Raw genomic sequence first — 17,236 nt, 5'->3', positions numbered from 1 at the left:
TCAGGCAGTAACAATCAACTGACAGCAACAGTTGCTTTCAAGAAGCTCTTAACAGCTCCCATCGGTTATTGGTAATGCCCTTAATGACACAGGTACTCAGAAGAATGCTCTCTCCACTGCTGTGTTCTGTTTGGATTCACAAATTATACTTTTTTGGTAAAAAAGAAAAAAGGGACTGGATTTCTGGAGCTTAATTTCAGACATCTGGAGGCACGAGAAGTTTTGTTGTAGGCTAGGCACATTTTGTCTTATAGGCATTTAACCTCTCCCTTTTGGAAAAGGGGAATTCTCAAGATGATTCATATGATTTTGTAGACAATGTGGAGCTTTTCTCCAGATGTCCATTTTTGTCCTCATAAAAGAGACAAGAAGCAGGCAACATCCTTCTCTGTCACGTGGAAATGTCTCCAGCCTCTTGTTGGTACAGCTGTGCTCCACGCGTTCCTCCAGAGCTGAGATGGGGCTGGGAATGTGCTGAGGGGAATTTGGAGTGGGTGAGGCTGAGGGGCTTGTGGTTAGGGGAAGGACATCTGTGGTAAGGCAGTGAGAGACTCAGAGACAGCAATAGTGGCTGCTGTGAGATTTGGCAGCGCAGTTGCTCACGCAGCCATGGGGAAGCTCTGCATGAAGATCCTTGAACTTTACATGGTCCAACTAAGCAGACCTAAGTGAAAGGAGCTCTGTTTGCTACAGCCCTGCTGGAGTGCGATGGGTCACAACCAGGTGCTGCTGCTGTGGAGGTGTGTGAGTGATGGAGGTCTGCAGGTCTGCTGCAGAAATCAGCCCCAGGGTGTGCTGGGCATTGCAGCCAGAGGAATTTGGATTAAGTTCAGTTCATTCATAAATTCCCATGGTTTGGAGGTTTGTCCAGCTGGCTCTGGATGTGGCAGAGATTGTAAAAGTCAGACTCCAGCTTTGCTTTCTGCTTTTTGTTTCTCCCTGAGCTTGCTGTCAGCCTCTTGTCAGAGGGTCAGGGGCAGGGTTGGCCAGAGAAAGGTGACTGCTGGTACTGCTGGGCTGGGGGCTTTCTGATGCAGGAACGTGTTGCTGTAAACAAGGAAGCAAAACAAACCTGGAGTTTTACAGGGTGGATATATAATCATAGAATCATAGAACCACTAATGCTGGAAAAAAACTCTAAGGTTATCAAATCTACACTATCAACCCATCCCCACAGTGCCCAGTTATAGAATCATAGAATCATTAAGATTGGAAAAAACCACTAAAATCGCTAGGTCCAAGCTCAAACCATCCCCCCACCATGCCCAGTAACCCATGCCCCTCTGTGGCACATCTCCACATTTCTTGAACTCCTCCAGGGACAGTGACACCACCAAGCCTTTCTCCCTGGCCCTGCAACAGCACAGGTGCCTCATGCTTGGCCCTGCTCCTCGAATGCCCATAGCAAGGGGACCCTTGGTACACCTTAGGGATGTGGAGCAGTGAGGAGAAGGATCACAGAAGGACAGAACAGATGAGGCTTGGAGACACCTCTAGGTCCCTCTCCCCAACTCCTATCCCAGCAGGGCCACAGCCAGAGCAGGAGCTCTGGTCCAGGTTCTGGTGGGTTTTGGACATCTCCAAGAAAGAGACCCCCCCCAACACCACAGACTGAATAACCAGAGAAGCACGGCACTGAGAGTCACTGCTTTCTCTTCCATCTGTTCCCTTTCCCCATATGAGCAGTAGACCGCAAGGAGGAGGAGGGAGATGCATCCTAACACCATGGCCTCACCACCTATGGAGACTGCAGGGATGGATGCAATGGGATCAGATGCTTTGCAGTCCATTTTCCCCAAAATGTTACCAGTAGTACCACACTGCTCTTCTGCCTGTGTGGGGCATCCTCTGGCATCTCAGCTTTCACATCCAGAAGAATATCTTTATTGCCTACATCCTGAACCTGGCTGTTGTGGATGCCTGCTTTCTCTTCTGCACGTCCTTGCCTCCATGTGCCCTGGGCCCTCACCAGTGTGCTCTCCATGCTTGTGTACTTTGTGTGTGATTTGGGTCACTCCAAAGGCTGCTGAGTGGTTCTTGACACCTTGTGCTTTCTCAGTTTTTGCTTTTTTTGTTCACTTTATGGTTCTTTCCGTTGTGATCCTGTTCATTAAGTTTAGGTTTAGTTCATGGCTGAACTGCTCAGGGAGGACGTATGGTGTCATGTTGGCAACCCTGTCCTGTCACGGACGTCAGTTCGGTCTCTTCCAAGCAAAGCCATTCTGTAATTCTATTCTATGATTCTATGATCTTCGTCCCTGTTTTCTTCTCCATCCTCTTTGCTATCCCACTCGGCATACACCTCTTCCTCAACTTCTCTGTCTACACTAATTTCATATTTGACACCTGCCACGTCTGAGGCACAGACTCAGATGTGGACAATCCAAATGGTTTATTACAGGTTCTAACATCTCTTGTATGCAAGTTTTCTCTTTTAACTTTACCACTCTCCTTTACATGTCAACAAAATACTCTACAACCACTCCTTAACCATGCATGCAGGTGCTTATCCAATCAGGGCCATGAGCTGTTCCAAGCCACACGTTCTTCCTCTGATTAGGGTCTGCCATCACACAGCTTACTTGAACTTGTTATCCTTTTGTTCTGGGGTGCCCTTGGTTCTCAGCTGTTTATCCTGCTCTGCAGTTTCTTCTCTGAATATACTTTCTTGCATTCCTACAGACACCTGCCTGCTGCTGGCCTCCATCAACAGCAGCATCAATCCAGTTGCTGGTTGGGAACTACAGAAACAGAGCATCCACTGCCTTGGTCCTCACAATACCAGAGGAGAGGATGGAGAGGGACAGAAAGGACATTTTCAGCTCCATCTGGCTTGGTGTCTGCCCGCACCACTGGCAGAGGAAGTTTACCTCCCTCTGGTTGATCAGAGCTGGTGGCATCAATTCAGCAACCAAATCTTTACACTGTCACAATGTTTATCCAGGGAGGCAGGAGGGTCAGGCAAAGAGGCAAGTACCTGTGATCAGCACTGTGTCAGCTGGACAGAGAGACAGGCAGACAGTCTGCTCTCTTGCAGAGCATGTGTGTACATACAGGGCAGTAAGCAGAATGTGCACGGCGTTATGCAGGCATTCCTTGGAGCTTTCCTTACCATCATCTGCTTTCACTTGAAGGGATCTACTTGACAAGGGGGTATGAAATTCTGTTGCTTGGGAGGCAAAGGCAGCACCAGCGAGGGAGAAGTCTCAGCACAAAGCCATGCATGCTCTCCAGTGCAGCAGAAGCTCTCTGAATTTCATTGGCATTGCGGCCACCCTAGGCAGAGCTCATCTCACTGAACTTTGTTGCCCAGAAGTTTCTGTTCTGAGAAGCCTTGGTTAGCACTTATGCACATAGTAGAATGCTGTTGGAAAATGTCAAATGTCACTGTGAAGCTGTGGTGCACCAGTAACGAATCTAGTGTGAAATCAGACAGAAGTTTTGCAGCAATGACAAGATTGTAGCACAGGATCCTAAAGATCACCTCCTGAACAAGCTCCTCCAATTCAAAGACATGACCATTTAAGGAGTGGGGTTGCTTTAAAGTAAAATGAAAGAGGAACCTGACAGAGAGACGATCTGCTTTTCCCATAGGTCTGGCTTCTCAGATTTGTTAGTCATTTCCTGTATGACAACCAGAACCCTGATACCATCAAATGCAATGAAATAGTTTCCTTTTTTTTTTTTTTTTTTGAGACTCCCTGGGAGCACAACCAAGTGGTTTGTGAAAAGACTCAAGAAAGACACCATGATGGGTGCTGCACAGGCTCTCCAGGACATGCTTGGGTCCAGTTTCCAAGTAGGAGTTTGAGGAAACCTCGTGTGAAGATCCCACTGTGGGGGTGACAGCTAGCAAAACCATCTGAGTCTGCAGTGGATCTACTCTCGTGAAGCTCTCCAGACTGCGACAAGAAAGGTCAGATGTTTCTGGGTGATTTTACCAGCCTAATCAGTGTCTCCCTTTATTGGTTTTGAACCTGGTGGTTGATTTGATTCATATCTGATTGGAGAACAGTGGACTCTAGGATATTGGGAGCTACAAATTTGGTGTGAAAGGTGGTAAGGGAAACCTGACGTGAGTGTCTCACTGAAGGAACCCAGCAGCTGAGTAGTATCTATCGTAACATTACATATCTGAGAGTCTGTATCAGATCCAACCCCAAACCCACTCTCTCTTTGACATCTCCAAGGACAGTCCCACCATCTTGTTATTTCCCTCCTTCAGAACTGACTAGACCAAAGCCAGGAAGAAGGCATTTTCCTTGCTTTCACTCCCCACCTTGTATGACCTTGTGCTCCTGTGCAAGGCATGTCATATCCGTCTCCTCTCAACCCTCTTCCATTCCTCCTGTCCCTCACTTCTTTTTGTGCTCCTCCATATGAAAGGTAGGGCATGGTTACCACGATCTGAAAATCCTTCTATGAGAGGTGATCAGATTTTATAACATACCTCTGTTTCTCATCCCTCCAGCTGTGTGAGAGGAAGGTGGAGCAGCAGCAGTTTCACAATGAACAAGCCGCTCCCCTGCAGGAAGAGCCAGCCCTGCTTGCTGGAGTCAGCCTGGCATGATGGCTCACGGCAGAGCTTGGCACCATGGGCTGCTGAGGCAAGCTGGCTCCTATAAGGATGACTCTGACTGGACCCACTGTGAAGCCAATGCTTTGAGCAAAGTCCCTGTCACAGTACTCATCTGCCTCTGTGGGCTGGTGGGCAATGGAGCTCTCCTCTGGCTACTCAGATCCCACCTCCGCAAGAACTTCATCGCCATGTACATCCTCAACCTGGCCATGGCTGACTTCACCTTCCTCTTCTCCACTGTCATTACTCTCACAATAGTTTATGGCCCACAGAGCTTTTGTCACAGTCTGGGCTCGCAGGGCATAATGACTGTGTTGAACATGGCCATCACTTTTGCTTTCGTCGCTGGTGTCTACCTCATGGCAGCCCTGGGTGTCAGAACTTGCCTGTCTGCCCTCCCATGGCCCCTCTGCCCTTGCCAGAACTCCCTGTGCTTGTCAGCACTCTTGTGTGCCCTGCTCTGGGCCCTTGCTCTCTTGCTTACTGTGACCCTCTATTTCTCCCCAGTGATGCTGGTTGTCTTTGTCCTGAGCTACCTCTTGTCAGTGCTTATCCTCATCCTTTCTGGTTTAGCCCTTTTTGCCAAGGTCTTGTGCTGCTCGTGGCAATATCCCCCAAGGAAGCTCTGCATTGCAGTCTTGCTTTCTGTCATCTCCTTCCCCTTCTTCACTGCTGACTTTGCTTATTGGCTCTTGCTAAGGCTGTTTGATTTTTCAGTTCTCGTCTTTGACACCTCTCTCCTATTTGCCTGCGTGAACAGCAGTATCAAGCCCGTCCTTTACTTCCTTGCTGGGTGCTCTATGAAGAAGTTCACGGTCTCTGGCAGGGCTGCTTGCCAGAGGGCTTTTGAAGAGGTAAAGGAGCCAGAAAACTTAGGTGAAACTCCACAAGAAAGCACAGTGGTAATGGATGTTTAATCCATCTGAACGTTTTGCTTGGAGTCCTTTGCTTTGAATCCTTGGAACTGTTTTCCTGTAAAGACAGTCTCCTTGCAGCTAAGAACATGAAAAGAATGGATCATACTTACAGTACCTACTCTACACTACTGAGTCACATTAAATTACACATGGTACATACTTGCATGGCATTTGCTGTTTGTAAAATGTCATTGATTTGCTGGGATGGGTTGCACGTGCCTGAAGCTGCCTGGTCCATCACAGCAGATCCTCTGTCTCCCCCAGGCAGAAGCTCAGGAGCTAAGTAAAACTTTCTTTATGCAGCCACCAGCTGTGTAGCTCTCTGCATGCGAATAAGCCATGCAGACCCCAGATATAAGTGCCTGAGGACGTGGCTAGTCTCATCCAAAATCAGACCAAGTACCCCTCTTGTCAGACTGCCTGCCAACACTGTGTTTTTAATTCCTTCCCTGGATCTGAAACCTTGCATGAGTTTGAAAATAATTAATTGTCAAATGATTCCTGAAAGCTTCGAAATGGATTCCCTGCCTGTGGAGACTATGCAACCCATTTCAAGTACAGGTGGCAGTCTCTGCAGCAGTGATTGAGGGAAGGAGTAAAGTGGGGAGAGTTACCTCCAAGGTAGTCCTATAGAGAGAAGGATGAGGAGGTGGTACATATGGCTGAGATGGGGAGAAGAGGCAAAACATAAAGGGGAAATGCCAGATGAATTTGGGAATGAAGACTGAAAGAGAACAGCCACTGGTAGCTGGCTTGGGGGCTGCTGAAGGATGGAAACCACACTCCTTTCTTTCTACATTTGTGCAGGCTGTGTCTCCTGTGGCTCCCAAGCCAAGTGCTGGTGGGAGTGGGGCTGCAGCAGAGTCCTTGCCCCATCACAGGGACACATGTTCTGCTGCACGTCCCTGAGGGACCAAGCAGGTGACGACCTCCGGGGCATGGTGTCTTGCCTCCATGCATGACTGTCTGAAAACATCTGGAAGCATGAGGGTTTTTTTGAGCAACTTGTACAGAAATCATGATTTTGGAATATTATCCATGGGGAAAAAAAAAAAAAAAAAGCTGGGAAAGCCCGGCATAGTTTTTGATTTGCAAATCAAACCTGTTCAGCTGCATTCAAATCTTTCTGATCAACGCTTCCCATTTTAATTTGTTCCTTCTCGCCTTCATAGGCACCTCAGGCAAGAGTCTGCACATCTTTTTTCTCACTTGTTTTTGTCACCTCGCTCTCCGCTTGGTAAAGATATACATCTTTGCTGTCAGGGCAAGGAGCTGTACCTACAGTTGATGGAGGTTTATTTGTAATGATAGAGGCAGGGGAGGAGAAGCATGCTCCGTGTCACAGCAGGAATGCTGACACATCTCTTCTCCCTGGGAATGGCATCCAGCAGCACTCTTCCTAATGCCTGAGAGAGTCACAACTCTGCCCAGCCTGGGGCATGAAGGTTGCTAAAGCGACTTCTCCATGGAAACTTTTTATACTGTACTGAAATCACTGTGGAGTTACTTGTGTATTTCCTTTGTCCATACTTTAAAATTAAAACGCCATGGGAATTGTGAAGTGTACTAAAAGAGCTTTACTTTTAATGTTATGAAACAATGACTATTAAAGATGCTATAAAGAAAGCAGATAGCCGGAGTTCTGGTAGAAGTTTATTTCAAGTCAAATCATGATTTAGGTTGTTTCTTATGAAATACACCAGGTTGCTGACAGAGAAAACTCTGCAATAAGCTGGTTTTAGTTCCACAGTGCTATAAAAATATGCGTCTGTGTCTGTAGAGATGACTTTCCAGGCACTGTCAGGAGTGTGTCTGGGAAGCATCACAGAGATGAGAACTCTGTGAAATACCATGGCCAGATCTGCAGAGAAGGACCACTCACCCAATGCTCATGCTTCTTCTTGCTATAGTACTCGTCAGAAGAGATCTCAGCAAGTCTGTGACCAAAACAATGTAAATTACTGCTGTGGGAATAGCCCAGGGCGTGCTATTCTGTTATGGTCCCAGTGAGAAAGACTCCATGAAGTATCACATGAAATGCCATTTCCTAGAGCTAAAACTATGAAGAAGGATAGCACAGATGATCTTAGGCCCTTTTAGGTGCTAGAAACTCCGAGTCTTGTGGCATCAAATTGAACTCTGATCTGAACTGAGAGCAGTTCCTGATTGTGGAAATGTTATCATAGAATTAAAGAACCACAGCATGATTGGGTCAGAAGGGATCTCAAAGCCCCCTCAACCCCACCCCCTGCCATGGGCCAGTTGCCCTCCACCAGCTCAGGCTGCCCAGAGCCCCATCCAGCCTGGCCTTGGACACCTCCAGGAATCCCATTATAATCATTTGAAGTGTTAGAGGATTTTCTTAAAAAGAAAACAATTAATCCTTTCTACTGTCGAGCAGAAAGGGTATTCAGAGGGGAACTGTCACTGCACTCATGGGTAAAGGCAAGGAAGCACAGATGGTGTAACTGCTGGAGCCTGGAGCAGGCTGCATCCAGGTCCCTCTCTTACAGCCTGCCAGGTCCATCCCATCCCATGACCAAGGGAAACAGTGCAGTGCAACACAGACCTGAAGGACACACTGCACGTGCAACACAGCTCAGCACAACACAGTATGACTGAATAGGCTGCTCAAGCTGAGTGTTGCACGGGTCACTGACTACACCCCTGCCCTCCAGCTTCATCTTGCTGTGTCAGATTTGGTGTTCTGTTGGGCATAGCTGGTGTTGAAAGAATTCCCCAGCTCTCGTCTGTTACTTTGCTAGCTTTACTGCCTGTTCCACCAAGGGGATAATGGGGAAGAGGTATGGCAAGAGGAAGGCAGAAAGGTGAGAGTGAGTGAGTTGAGCCAGGGATCATTAACAGCAGAAACCCCTTAGAAGTCTCTGTCAGCCCGTGGCCTTAATGCTCCTTCCACTCATCATTCCTCGGGCGTGGAACCACTCCCAGTCACGCCAACCCTTTTCCCAGCCCCCAGGCTCCATCATGCACCCACACCCTGCACCTGGGATGCCAACAGAGCCTCCCCAGCAGCAGCCAAGAAGGCAGAGGTCTGCTCTTGTCTCAACTTGCTTTGAGAAATCACCAGTGTGTAGATATGTAACTGCACAGCAGCATCAATCCTGTCATTTATGTCCTGGGGGTGCTGCCAGCAGTGCTGCTCCCTGTGCCCAATGACAGCTGCCCTCCCCAGAGCGTTTGAAGAGAAAGAGACAAGTGAGGAGGGGAGCCATGCACCTGAGGACAAAGCGGTTGAGACTATGGTGTGAAACACTGCTGGTGAGGAGGCCTGGAGATGCAGAGACTCATGGGCAGTCTGGATGACTGTGGACTATGGGGAGAGACAGCTGGAGCTCAACGGGAGGGTGCATGGCACAGAACTGGCACAGAGTTCAGGGCCCAACCAGGCTCTGTCCATATGTGTGGGCTGTATTTCCTATTGCAATGACCCTCCTTGCCCCGGTCCTGTGAATAAACTCTGGCTCCCTGTGTCAGCAGATGAGTTTCAGGGTCTTTATAATGTTCTGCCAAGGGGCACGTGATCCCCGGGGGATCTGAGGCCATCTCTGTTATTCATGCAAGTCAGAGTTCTTCAAAAAAGAATTGCACAATAGATCTGAGTGGGAAACGGGTAGAGAAGTGGGATAGAGAAGAAGACATGGGATAATATTACACTTTAGGGGATGGAGGGGAGGGAGAGAGAAGGGGAGAGGGAGATGCGGCAGAAGGAGAGGGAGAAAGAGAGCACATGAAAGAAGAAAAATCAAAACCAGGAGACAACTGTGCCCACGGTGTCTGTCTGTAGGGTTTCACTTCTGTGTTCGTTAGTACAAGCACAGCGAAGCAGGTGCTGACAGGAAGGAGCATGTTTACTGCACGGAGTAGGATGGAGTGAAGTCAGTACCAATTGAGAATGGGGTTCTTTTATGTTGTGAGGCAAAGCCACATTTCTGCTCTGCTTGCTCTTAGATCAGGCAGGGAGAAAATCTCCTCCCAGAGATTCCATCACCAGTGATGTGCTGGTATACATTTTGAATCTTTGAAAAGCTTTTTATGCATTTGTACTGGGGCCAAATGCTCTTAATCTAGGGTTGTATAAATGAGCAGTCAAGAAGAGATAGTGGGAAATTCTCAGAGGGATGGTATTCTGTTTCATTTTGTCTTTCTTTCGAAATCAGATTTGACTGGGACTAAATTAGACTAAGGAAAAGCATACATTTCCCCAACTTTTTCTTCAAAATACATTTCCTGGGTGGTGCCTTACACCACATACTGCCCTTGCCACCATGTATAGGAAAAGAAGGTGATGATAGTGCCTTCAGATGGGATACAGGCACTACAGATAACAGATAATAAAGAATAACAATAGCACTGACGAGTAATAAAGAAAGAAGGTGGGCTCACCCTTTCCAGCAGCCAGTAACTCAAGAGGAATGCAGTTTCTGTCCAGAGAGATGCTACTCCTTTGGCTGCTAATCCTTATATGATGGTGAGAAGGGGTGGATCCAGGCTCCACACCTTCCAGTCACTCTTGCACCTGAGCTCCCTGGGTTAATCAGGCCTTCTCACTTGGTGCTTGGTTCAGGCTGTGACCTAATAATACCATTGCATCCCACAAAGAAAAATGGCTTGTCCCATTCTGCAAGGGGTGAGGAGGAGAGGGTTCAAACAGTGTGTTTGGTGGTTTGTGCTGATTCTATCACTGATCTTCTGCACCACTGCAAATATCCACAGATGCCACCTCTGAGAATGCCTGTCTCATACCATGCATGGTCAAGGGTGTCTACAATTGTCATTTACATACAAAAATCACCTTTTAAACGCCCAAGGGAAAAGGTAGAATGTGTGTTTGCTCTGAATGGCACTTGTCTTCATGATGAGTATGTATAGGTACAAACCTCAGAATGGAAAGTTTTTCACAGTTTACATTCTGTAGGTTTTCACCAGCTGATGGGCTCTTCTGAGAAGATAAACGTTTAGTTTTTAATAGACTTCTTTTCCATTAAAAAAAAAAAAAAGCTTGGAACATTTTTAATAATAAAGGAAATGAGCTGAGCTTCTTCTCTCCCAATGATAAAATCATTAGATATTAAAAAGAATACATTTTAACATGCTTTCAGATAAATGGATGGTTTCTTCCCCCCATCAGTAGAAGTCAGAGGAGAAGAAAATCCTACTAAAAACAACAGATGCCATAGGCTGAGTCTGAATCAACTGTGTGTACGTTGCAGAAAAATGGCATTAAAAATTAAAGAATAATAGAAATGGGACTCAATTTTCAGCTTTCAAAAACTGTAAACAGGAAGCAACACGTAACTCCACGTGTTAAAAGTGACCACTATTTTTAAGTGGTATTCTTTAGTATTAAAAAAAAAAAAGGCAAATGAACAGAGAAAAGAGAATAGACAGACGAAGAATACAGCTTCCCATAAGAAACTATTTGCAGAGGAGTGTATGAAATCAGCAAGGTTTCTCAAAGAAAATGTCTTGTATCATCATATTCTATTGATTTAGTTTAAAAGAGCAAATATTGTGCAGTGTGATTCAAGTTCACATTTCAAATAATCACATCTTATGTGTCCAGAGATTAGGTCTGGAAAATAATTTGTTGCAAATTTTGATATATATTTATCTTATGGACTCTCTTCTGGGAACTTCTTATCTGATTTCAAGAGGAAGATCATAGATCCCCTCTCATCTTCAGAGATCTGAGTGAAGAAAGTGACTGAATGTTAATCCTCTGAAAAACAGAGCTTTATTGAGAGGTAAACTGAGCAGGGTTCCTGTGATGAAATGCAGACATCAAGACATTTTGCCTTATCATTCTGAAATCATTTAATGGCTTCTAAAAGAAATGTAGTCCTCATATGGCCAGAGCTTCAAATAACTAGTGAGAGGGCAGATGTTCAGAACGACGACTTTTAAGGTTGGGTGAAATGAACCCCTTGCAATACCTCAAAGTTCTTCAATTATGTAAAAAATTCATCTCTCATTTCCAGAGCACTGCTACTGAGTGGGCACAGAAGGATATTAGGAGGACATCGTTATCGTGTCTCGGGTATCCCGCTCCTCTTTGTCATCTGCTGAATCTTCAAAGGCCCTCTGGAATGCCAGCCTGAGGGTGAACTTGATTCTCCGATCCCTGTAGCTCCCCACAAGAAAGTAAATGACAGGGTTGAGACTGCTATTCACACAGGACAGCACAAAGCCAATCTCAGGAGAATAGAGAAATTTGTAGCCCAAGAAATCAAAGAGAATGAGGACACTCAGAGGCACAGCAAAAATGAGGAAGAAGAGCACGGTGAGCATGATGATGGTGAAGAGCCGTCCTGTTCGGAAGTTCTGGGAGCTGCACTTGACTCTGAGGAAGAGGGTCAGGCTGAAGAACAGCATGAGGGGCGTGCAGACGAGGAAATCCAAGACACCAATGGCAATGAGAAGGACCTGGCAGCTGCCAGAGGGGTGAACGGAGCACAGAATATAGCCAACCATGTTCAGTAGCAGAGAGAGGCCCCAGAGCAGGCCAGAGATGATGGCAGACAAGTGCTTCGGGCGGTGGCTTCGGCACCAGATTGGGCAGAGGACGGACAGGCACCTTTCAATGCTGATGGCTGTCAGGAGATACAAGCCAGTCCCATACATGAAAAGATCCAGGAAGAGGAATATTCCAAACTGTACCCCTACATTGAACTGCATCAGGTACTGGACAGTCTCAATGGCAATGCAGAGGAGATAGCCAAAATCAGCAGCAGCCAGGTTTAGAATGTAGACCGTGAAGTGGTTTCTGCGGATGCAGAAGCCAAGGTACCACAGGACCATGCCATTTCCCACCATCCCACAGGCAGCACTGATGAGGCAGAAACTCTCCATGAACTTGAGAACAGCGTATGATGGCTCTGCCTTCCCGACAGAAGTGCTGTGATTAGCTCCTTGAGCCTGGCTGTTTGCATCTGGGAGGAAGAATGGCGTAGTTGAAGTACTCATAATGGGTGATTTTGCTCAGACCTGTAGGCAGAGATGAGAGAGGTGGTGACTCATGTGACTTTCCCTTTTAACTTGCTGGTGTTTCTGGATTCATCCCAGCTCTCTGTAGCCAGAGCTAGATTCAGGGGAAAACAGAGTGCAGAGTTTTAAGGTACTATTCAAAATGTTGTACTTCAGGCTAAATTCAATATAGCACGTAGGAAAATTTAAATCACAGTGTTTTAATTAACTTCTGAGGTCTTTTTACAGTGGGAAACAAACGTTTAAAAAAAGAGCAATAGTATCTCAGGTTAACCATGCCTGAAAAGTACCTCTTTTTGTTGTCTGAGTAAAAGGAGAACCCAATGTTAACAACTCTGGCATAAGCACCTTAGCATCGTGCTGCTAGGATTAGGTGAGATAAGTTTTGTCAGAAGTGTGTAAAAGTTGCAGACAGTCTGTCTACAAATTTAAGCAGTGTTACAGCTGACTGAGATTTGTCATATGCACAATGCACAGAAAACATGATACAGACTACTGCCATCTTTGCTGTGGATGGCAGATTTTGATTTTAATAAGGTATAGTTCAGTGTAACTGACTTATTCCCTTGAGCCGTGGGTATGAACAATAAGCAATTCAGCCTGAAAGAGTCAGCCTTTTATTTTATTAGAGAAATTGTAAGAACCATACATGGGACAAAGTATCTGACCCTCACAGGACACTGTGACACTCACAGGAATTTGTAGGATCATAGAACCACAGAATGGTTGGGTTAAAAAGAGCCTTAAAGCCCATCCATGCTCCAACCCAGTGCACAGGGCACTGTCCAGCCTGGCTTTGAGCACCTCCAGGGAAGGGGCACACACAACCTCTGTGCATTCTGTGCCAGGGCCTCATTGCCCTCTGCGTTAACAATTTCCTTTACACGTCTAACAAAAATATTCTGTCTTTTAGTTCAAAACAATTCCCATTTGTCCCATCTGCTCATGTGAAAAGTCGTTCCTTCTCCTGCTTATAAGCCACCCTGATGTACTGGAAGGCAGCAGCGAGATCTCCCTGGAGTCTTTTCTTCTCCAGGTTGAACAAGCCCAGACTGCATAGGATAGGTGCTCCAGCACTCTGAGCATCCTCATGGCCCTCCTCTGGACTTGTTCCAAGACCTTGATCCAGCTGGGGCTGTTGTCAGTGCTGAACATCAGCAGCAGAGCAGAGGGGAAGAAACACCACCCTCCTCCTGCTGGGCATGCTGCTTTTAATACATCCCAGGATGTGGTTGGTTGGCTTTCTGTGCCAGCTCATGTTGAGATTATGGTTTAACAATTTATTTCATCCCATTCTTTGAGGGCTGTTCACTCCACTCCCTCCGCCATGATGCTGAATGAAAATCTTGCAAAATGCCAAAACAAAACAAAACAACCAAACCCCCAACCCAAATATTGCAGCTCTACCCACGCCAGCTATTAATTTAGACACAGGAAGGGGGAGAAGTGCATTGAAAGACAGCAGCAAGAGAGGAACAAGTCAAAATGAGGAGATCTGGGAAAAGGTGAATCACTGGACTGTCAAAAATGGTTTCTTCCCTCTCTGTAAAATACCACAGTGTCCTTACAGACAAACTACCTACACAAGGTGAAGCGTGATGAACAAAATTGTTATTGTTTCATCTTATCACTCCAGATAGTACTGCATGGACAGAGGTGGGATAAATGCATGTTGCAGATGGATTTTTCACCCAGCTGATGGCCTTGCTGCATAATTCTGTAGCAGGGACGGACGCCAGCAATATTTAGTTGGGATTACTGCTGGCACCATTACACCTAGTGTTCTTTATTAGAAATACAAACAACTCAATGCAATCCTTAAATTTTCCATCTGAATTAATGGAGGTTGATAAGCACCTAAGGTATCTAAGGGGGTCATGCAGTCAGCTGCCTATCTTTGCTGACAGCAAAAATGTTGCAGAGTGCCACCTTCACTGGGGGGCTGAATGCGTGGACAGGACAGCCAAAGGGGGCTAACCACAGCTTTTGAAACTTCTAGTGTTTTCAGAAAACAGGGAACTTCGGGCACTGCCTGTCTTATTGTGTAGGAAGCTGTGTATTTCCACCCTCAGCTATGTGCTGTGACGCCATGTGATTCCAGTTGGTGCGACTTTAGAGATGAATGGTTCCTAAAGAAGGAGTTTAAGTACATACTGAGAGGGGTTGTGGAAAACAAAAGGCATAATCTTCAGAAAGCACAGAACCTCTGCTTTAGCACAGTGTGTTTTGCAACGGGTCTGTAGGTCCTGCAGGGAGCAGAGCTCTGTGTTCTCCTTCCTTACCTGGAGAGGGCAGCAAGCAGCCTGACCAACAGCACTACCAAAGCCACCTCCTCCCCAAACGACTGTTGCAAGCAAATGGAAATAACGTGGCCTCCTAACTTTGCAGGTTTCCTTCCTATCTCCTCTTAAAGTGGCAGGAGATCTCACACGATGGAAAGTTATCAGACCTCGACTCAAAGTAGAAAGCAGCTGAAACGGCCTCTAATTCTGTGAACTGGCTCTGTTGTAAGGAGGAAGAAAGACCCAGTGGTTAACTTCACTCCTAGTCTTTAGATGATGATCCCATGCAGCACCCTCCTCTGCCACAATCTATCTAATGTAACCTGAAGCAAATATTTAATTGATTTGTAGAGAGCCCGAACATTTAAGTTTCACTTGGCTCTGGCTAAGCCCACTCCCAACTTTTGATCAGGTGCCCGAGGAAAGCAGTCATTCAACCTGCTGCTGTAATCACCTTTAGAAGGCAATTCATCCCCTCCTGCAGAGGTGCAGCCAGACAATGGCAGGTGACCAGCTGTCTAACATAAGGTGGTTGAACAGAATTTCTTAATGTTAAATGCAATGACCTCAGAACTAGTGCGCACTGATTCCTTTTTCTAAATTAATATATTGGTGCTTGAGATTGTTGATCCCAGCTGTTAAGCCAGCCTATATCACCTCCTACCATTGGAAATGTGTGTATAAAGACCGTCCAGTACAGATACTAGATGTGCTGAGTGCCCTGTGGACAGGTGACAAAACATCAGTAATTTAGCATCCCACTGTAATGGAAATGAAGGTGTCCTTCTCTGACTGTGGGGAAGAACACCCAAAAAGTCACTTACAGTCTCATATATCTATTTTATGAGAGCCTACTTTCATAATGAAATTTGGTAATGGAAGCCTGAGTCAAACAACAGCAGACAGAGTCTGGGTGGTCTTTTTCTTTCTTGAGATTAAGCATCGTGCTTGTCGTTTACGTCCTGAATATCATGTAGTTCCTGTTAGTAAGAATAGCCTTAATACTGCAAAGACTGTGGACATAAAGTTAGGCTGCTGTGTCTTCTTGGTTAATCTCATGTGATAGTCAAAGATGAAAGCTGCTAAAGTTTTTAATAGTTGCCTCTTCTACTACAGAGGTGTATTTATAGTAATACAATAGCACTTGTTCATGGAAAGGTGCTCCCAGAATGAAATTTTCTCTGCCTTGAAAATAATCGAGACAATCATGTGCCTACAGTCAATTTCTAATCAGCAGGAGAGGGAAATGTTTGATTTCCTTTCTGCCATTTTTTTCCCCTCCCTTCTCATTACCATCTCTCCAAAAGCATGACAAAAAAGCATTAGACAGAGTGCAATAGCAAAGACAATCATTTAGGAATTTCTCACCTTTTTCTATATTCCTTGGAACTTCCGTTACTGATTATCAGCAGCTGCCTGGTATGAATATACCAGGGAAAGTTATAACCTGAAATGTGTGACATGTGGTCCAGATAAAACACTCGTGTTACTGCTCATGCCTGTACTGTAGTACTGGGCAATTTAAACACTGCTTAAAAAGCCACAGTCTTTTCAACGTGCTAAGAACCAGCCAATCACTCTCTTGGGGAAACATCTAGTTAGTTGTGTGTGGTCACTTAGATTTAAACTTCTTCCCCTTTCCCTCTGCACAGAACATGTCATTGTCATGGCTTCAGAAATGTTGGGTTTTTTTTAATCACTTCTCCCTTCTTCATCGAGTCTAACAAACTATGAAAGCAAGAACTGTCAGACTGAAATTATACTTAACCTTATGCACCGGTGCATCATTTCCCATCTAAATCCTTGAAATGCTGCAGTTTCAGTCCTTGCAGAAAATGCCTTACGACTGCTCTGGGTAACTCAGGTTGAGAAATGATCGGTCCTATTCCATAACACCTGCTGCTCATTTCACAACTTCCCTCTGCAAAACTTCTTGTTTTCCAAGGGCCCTTTGTCAAACACGTCAAATTTACTTTAACGCACTCATCACTCTTCTAGGTTTAGTCCCTGCTGCTTCACACAAGCTCTCCTGGAGGAGGGTCCATTCGACCTCCATAGCCTCACCACACCCCAGGAGCCACAATAGTCTCTCTTCTAGGGCTGCCTTTGCTTCTGATGTCACCAACTCTTAAAATACAGCTTCAAGCTCCATGGTATTACCTGCCACTTCTCACTGTTTTTGGCTCAGTCCTTCACCAGACCTCAGGCATTTCTGCTTGCACAGACTACAGTCTCATGCCTTCTGTTCCTAGTTTCACAGTTTCCCCCTGCCCACTAGCATGGTCACATCTCTTCCTCATCTCATGCTTGTCAGTGTTCAAAACCTATCTGCAAGAGATTTCCATTTTCTCAGGGCGGATTACTGGCATTCTCTGCCAGGAGATGGTTACCTTACTTTGGTTGTTATTGAGCCAGTCTATATTTCAAGACATTTCAACAAATCAAAGTGTTGG

The 17,236-nt window shown here is 45.9% G+C and overlaps 2 protein-coding genes across 4 annotated transcripts; one reads left to right on the top strand and one right to left on the bottom strand.

Annotated features, from left to right (window-relative positions):
- The first annotated feature begins 3,707 nt into the window (after window positions 1-3,707).
- On the top strand, window positions 3,708-5,530 carry LOC136060709 (mas-related G-protein coupled receptor member B4-like). Of its 3 annotated transcripts, none has more exons than XR_010623388.1 (2): window positions 3,708-3,916; window positions 4,226-4,324. XR_010623388.1 is itself a non-coding variant. In XM_065755472.1 (2 exons), exon 2 carries the CDS (start codon window positions 4,567-4,569, stop codon window positions 5,494-5,496), a length of 930 nt encoding a protein of 309 aa, XP_065611544.1. In that variant the 5' UTR covers window positions 3,708-3,916; window positions 4,472-4,566; the 3' UTR covers window positions 5,497-5,530. The 3 variants fall into 3 exon arrangements, 2 of the variants coding, with proteins under 2 accessions (XP_065611544.1, XP_065611543.1); XM_065755472.1 differs by lacking the exon at window positions 4,226-4,324 and adding an exon at window positions 4,472-5,530; XM_065755471.1 differs by lacking the exons at window positions 3,708-3,916; window positions 4,226-4,324 and adding exons at window positions 4,326-4,386; window positions 4,472-5,530.
- Window positions 5,531-11,240: 5,710 nt separating this feature from the next.
- On the bottom strand, window positions 11,241-16,263 carry LOC136060967 (proto-oncogene Mas-like). The gene is made up of 2 exons (XM_065755770.1): window positions 16,152-16,263; window positions 11,241-12,501 (listed from the first exon to the last, which is right to left on the bottom strand). Exon 2 carries the CDS (start codon window positions 12,478-12,480, stop codon window positions 11,527-11,529), a length of 954 nt encoding a protein of 317 aa, XP_065611842.1. The 5' UTR covers window positions 12,481-12,501; window positions 16,152-16,263; the 3' UTR covers window positions 11,241-11,526.
- Window positions 16,264-17,236: the final 973 nt, after the last annotated feature.

Source organism: Cyrtonyx montezumae, unplaced genomic scaffold, assembly GCF_038088225.1.
Source record: "Cyrtonyx montezumae isolate F1298 unplaced genomic scaffold, pur_monq_1.0 scaffold_10, whole genome shotgun sequence".
In the NCBI taxonomy this organism is placed as follows: domain Eukaryota; kingdom Metazoa; phylum Chordata; class Aves; order Galliformes; family Odontophoridae; genus Cyrtonyx; species Cyrtonyx montezumae.
Note: the sequence above shows the minus strand (reverse complement) of the source record. Positions and strands in the feature narration are given on the sequence as shown.

Bases quoted from the DNA above. Each gene is read 5' to 3' on its own strand.
- LOC136060709 (XM_065755472.1), top strand. From the start codon at position 4,567: ATGATGGCTCACGGCAGAGCTTGGCACCATGGGCTGCTGAGGCAAGCT.
- LOC136060967 (XM_065755770.1), bottom strand. From the start codon at position 12,480: ATGAGTACTTCAACTACGCCATTCTTCCTCCCAGATGCAAACAGCCAG.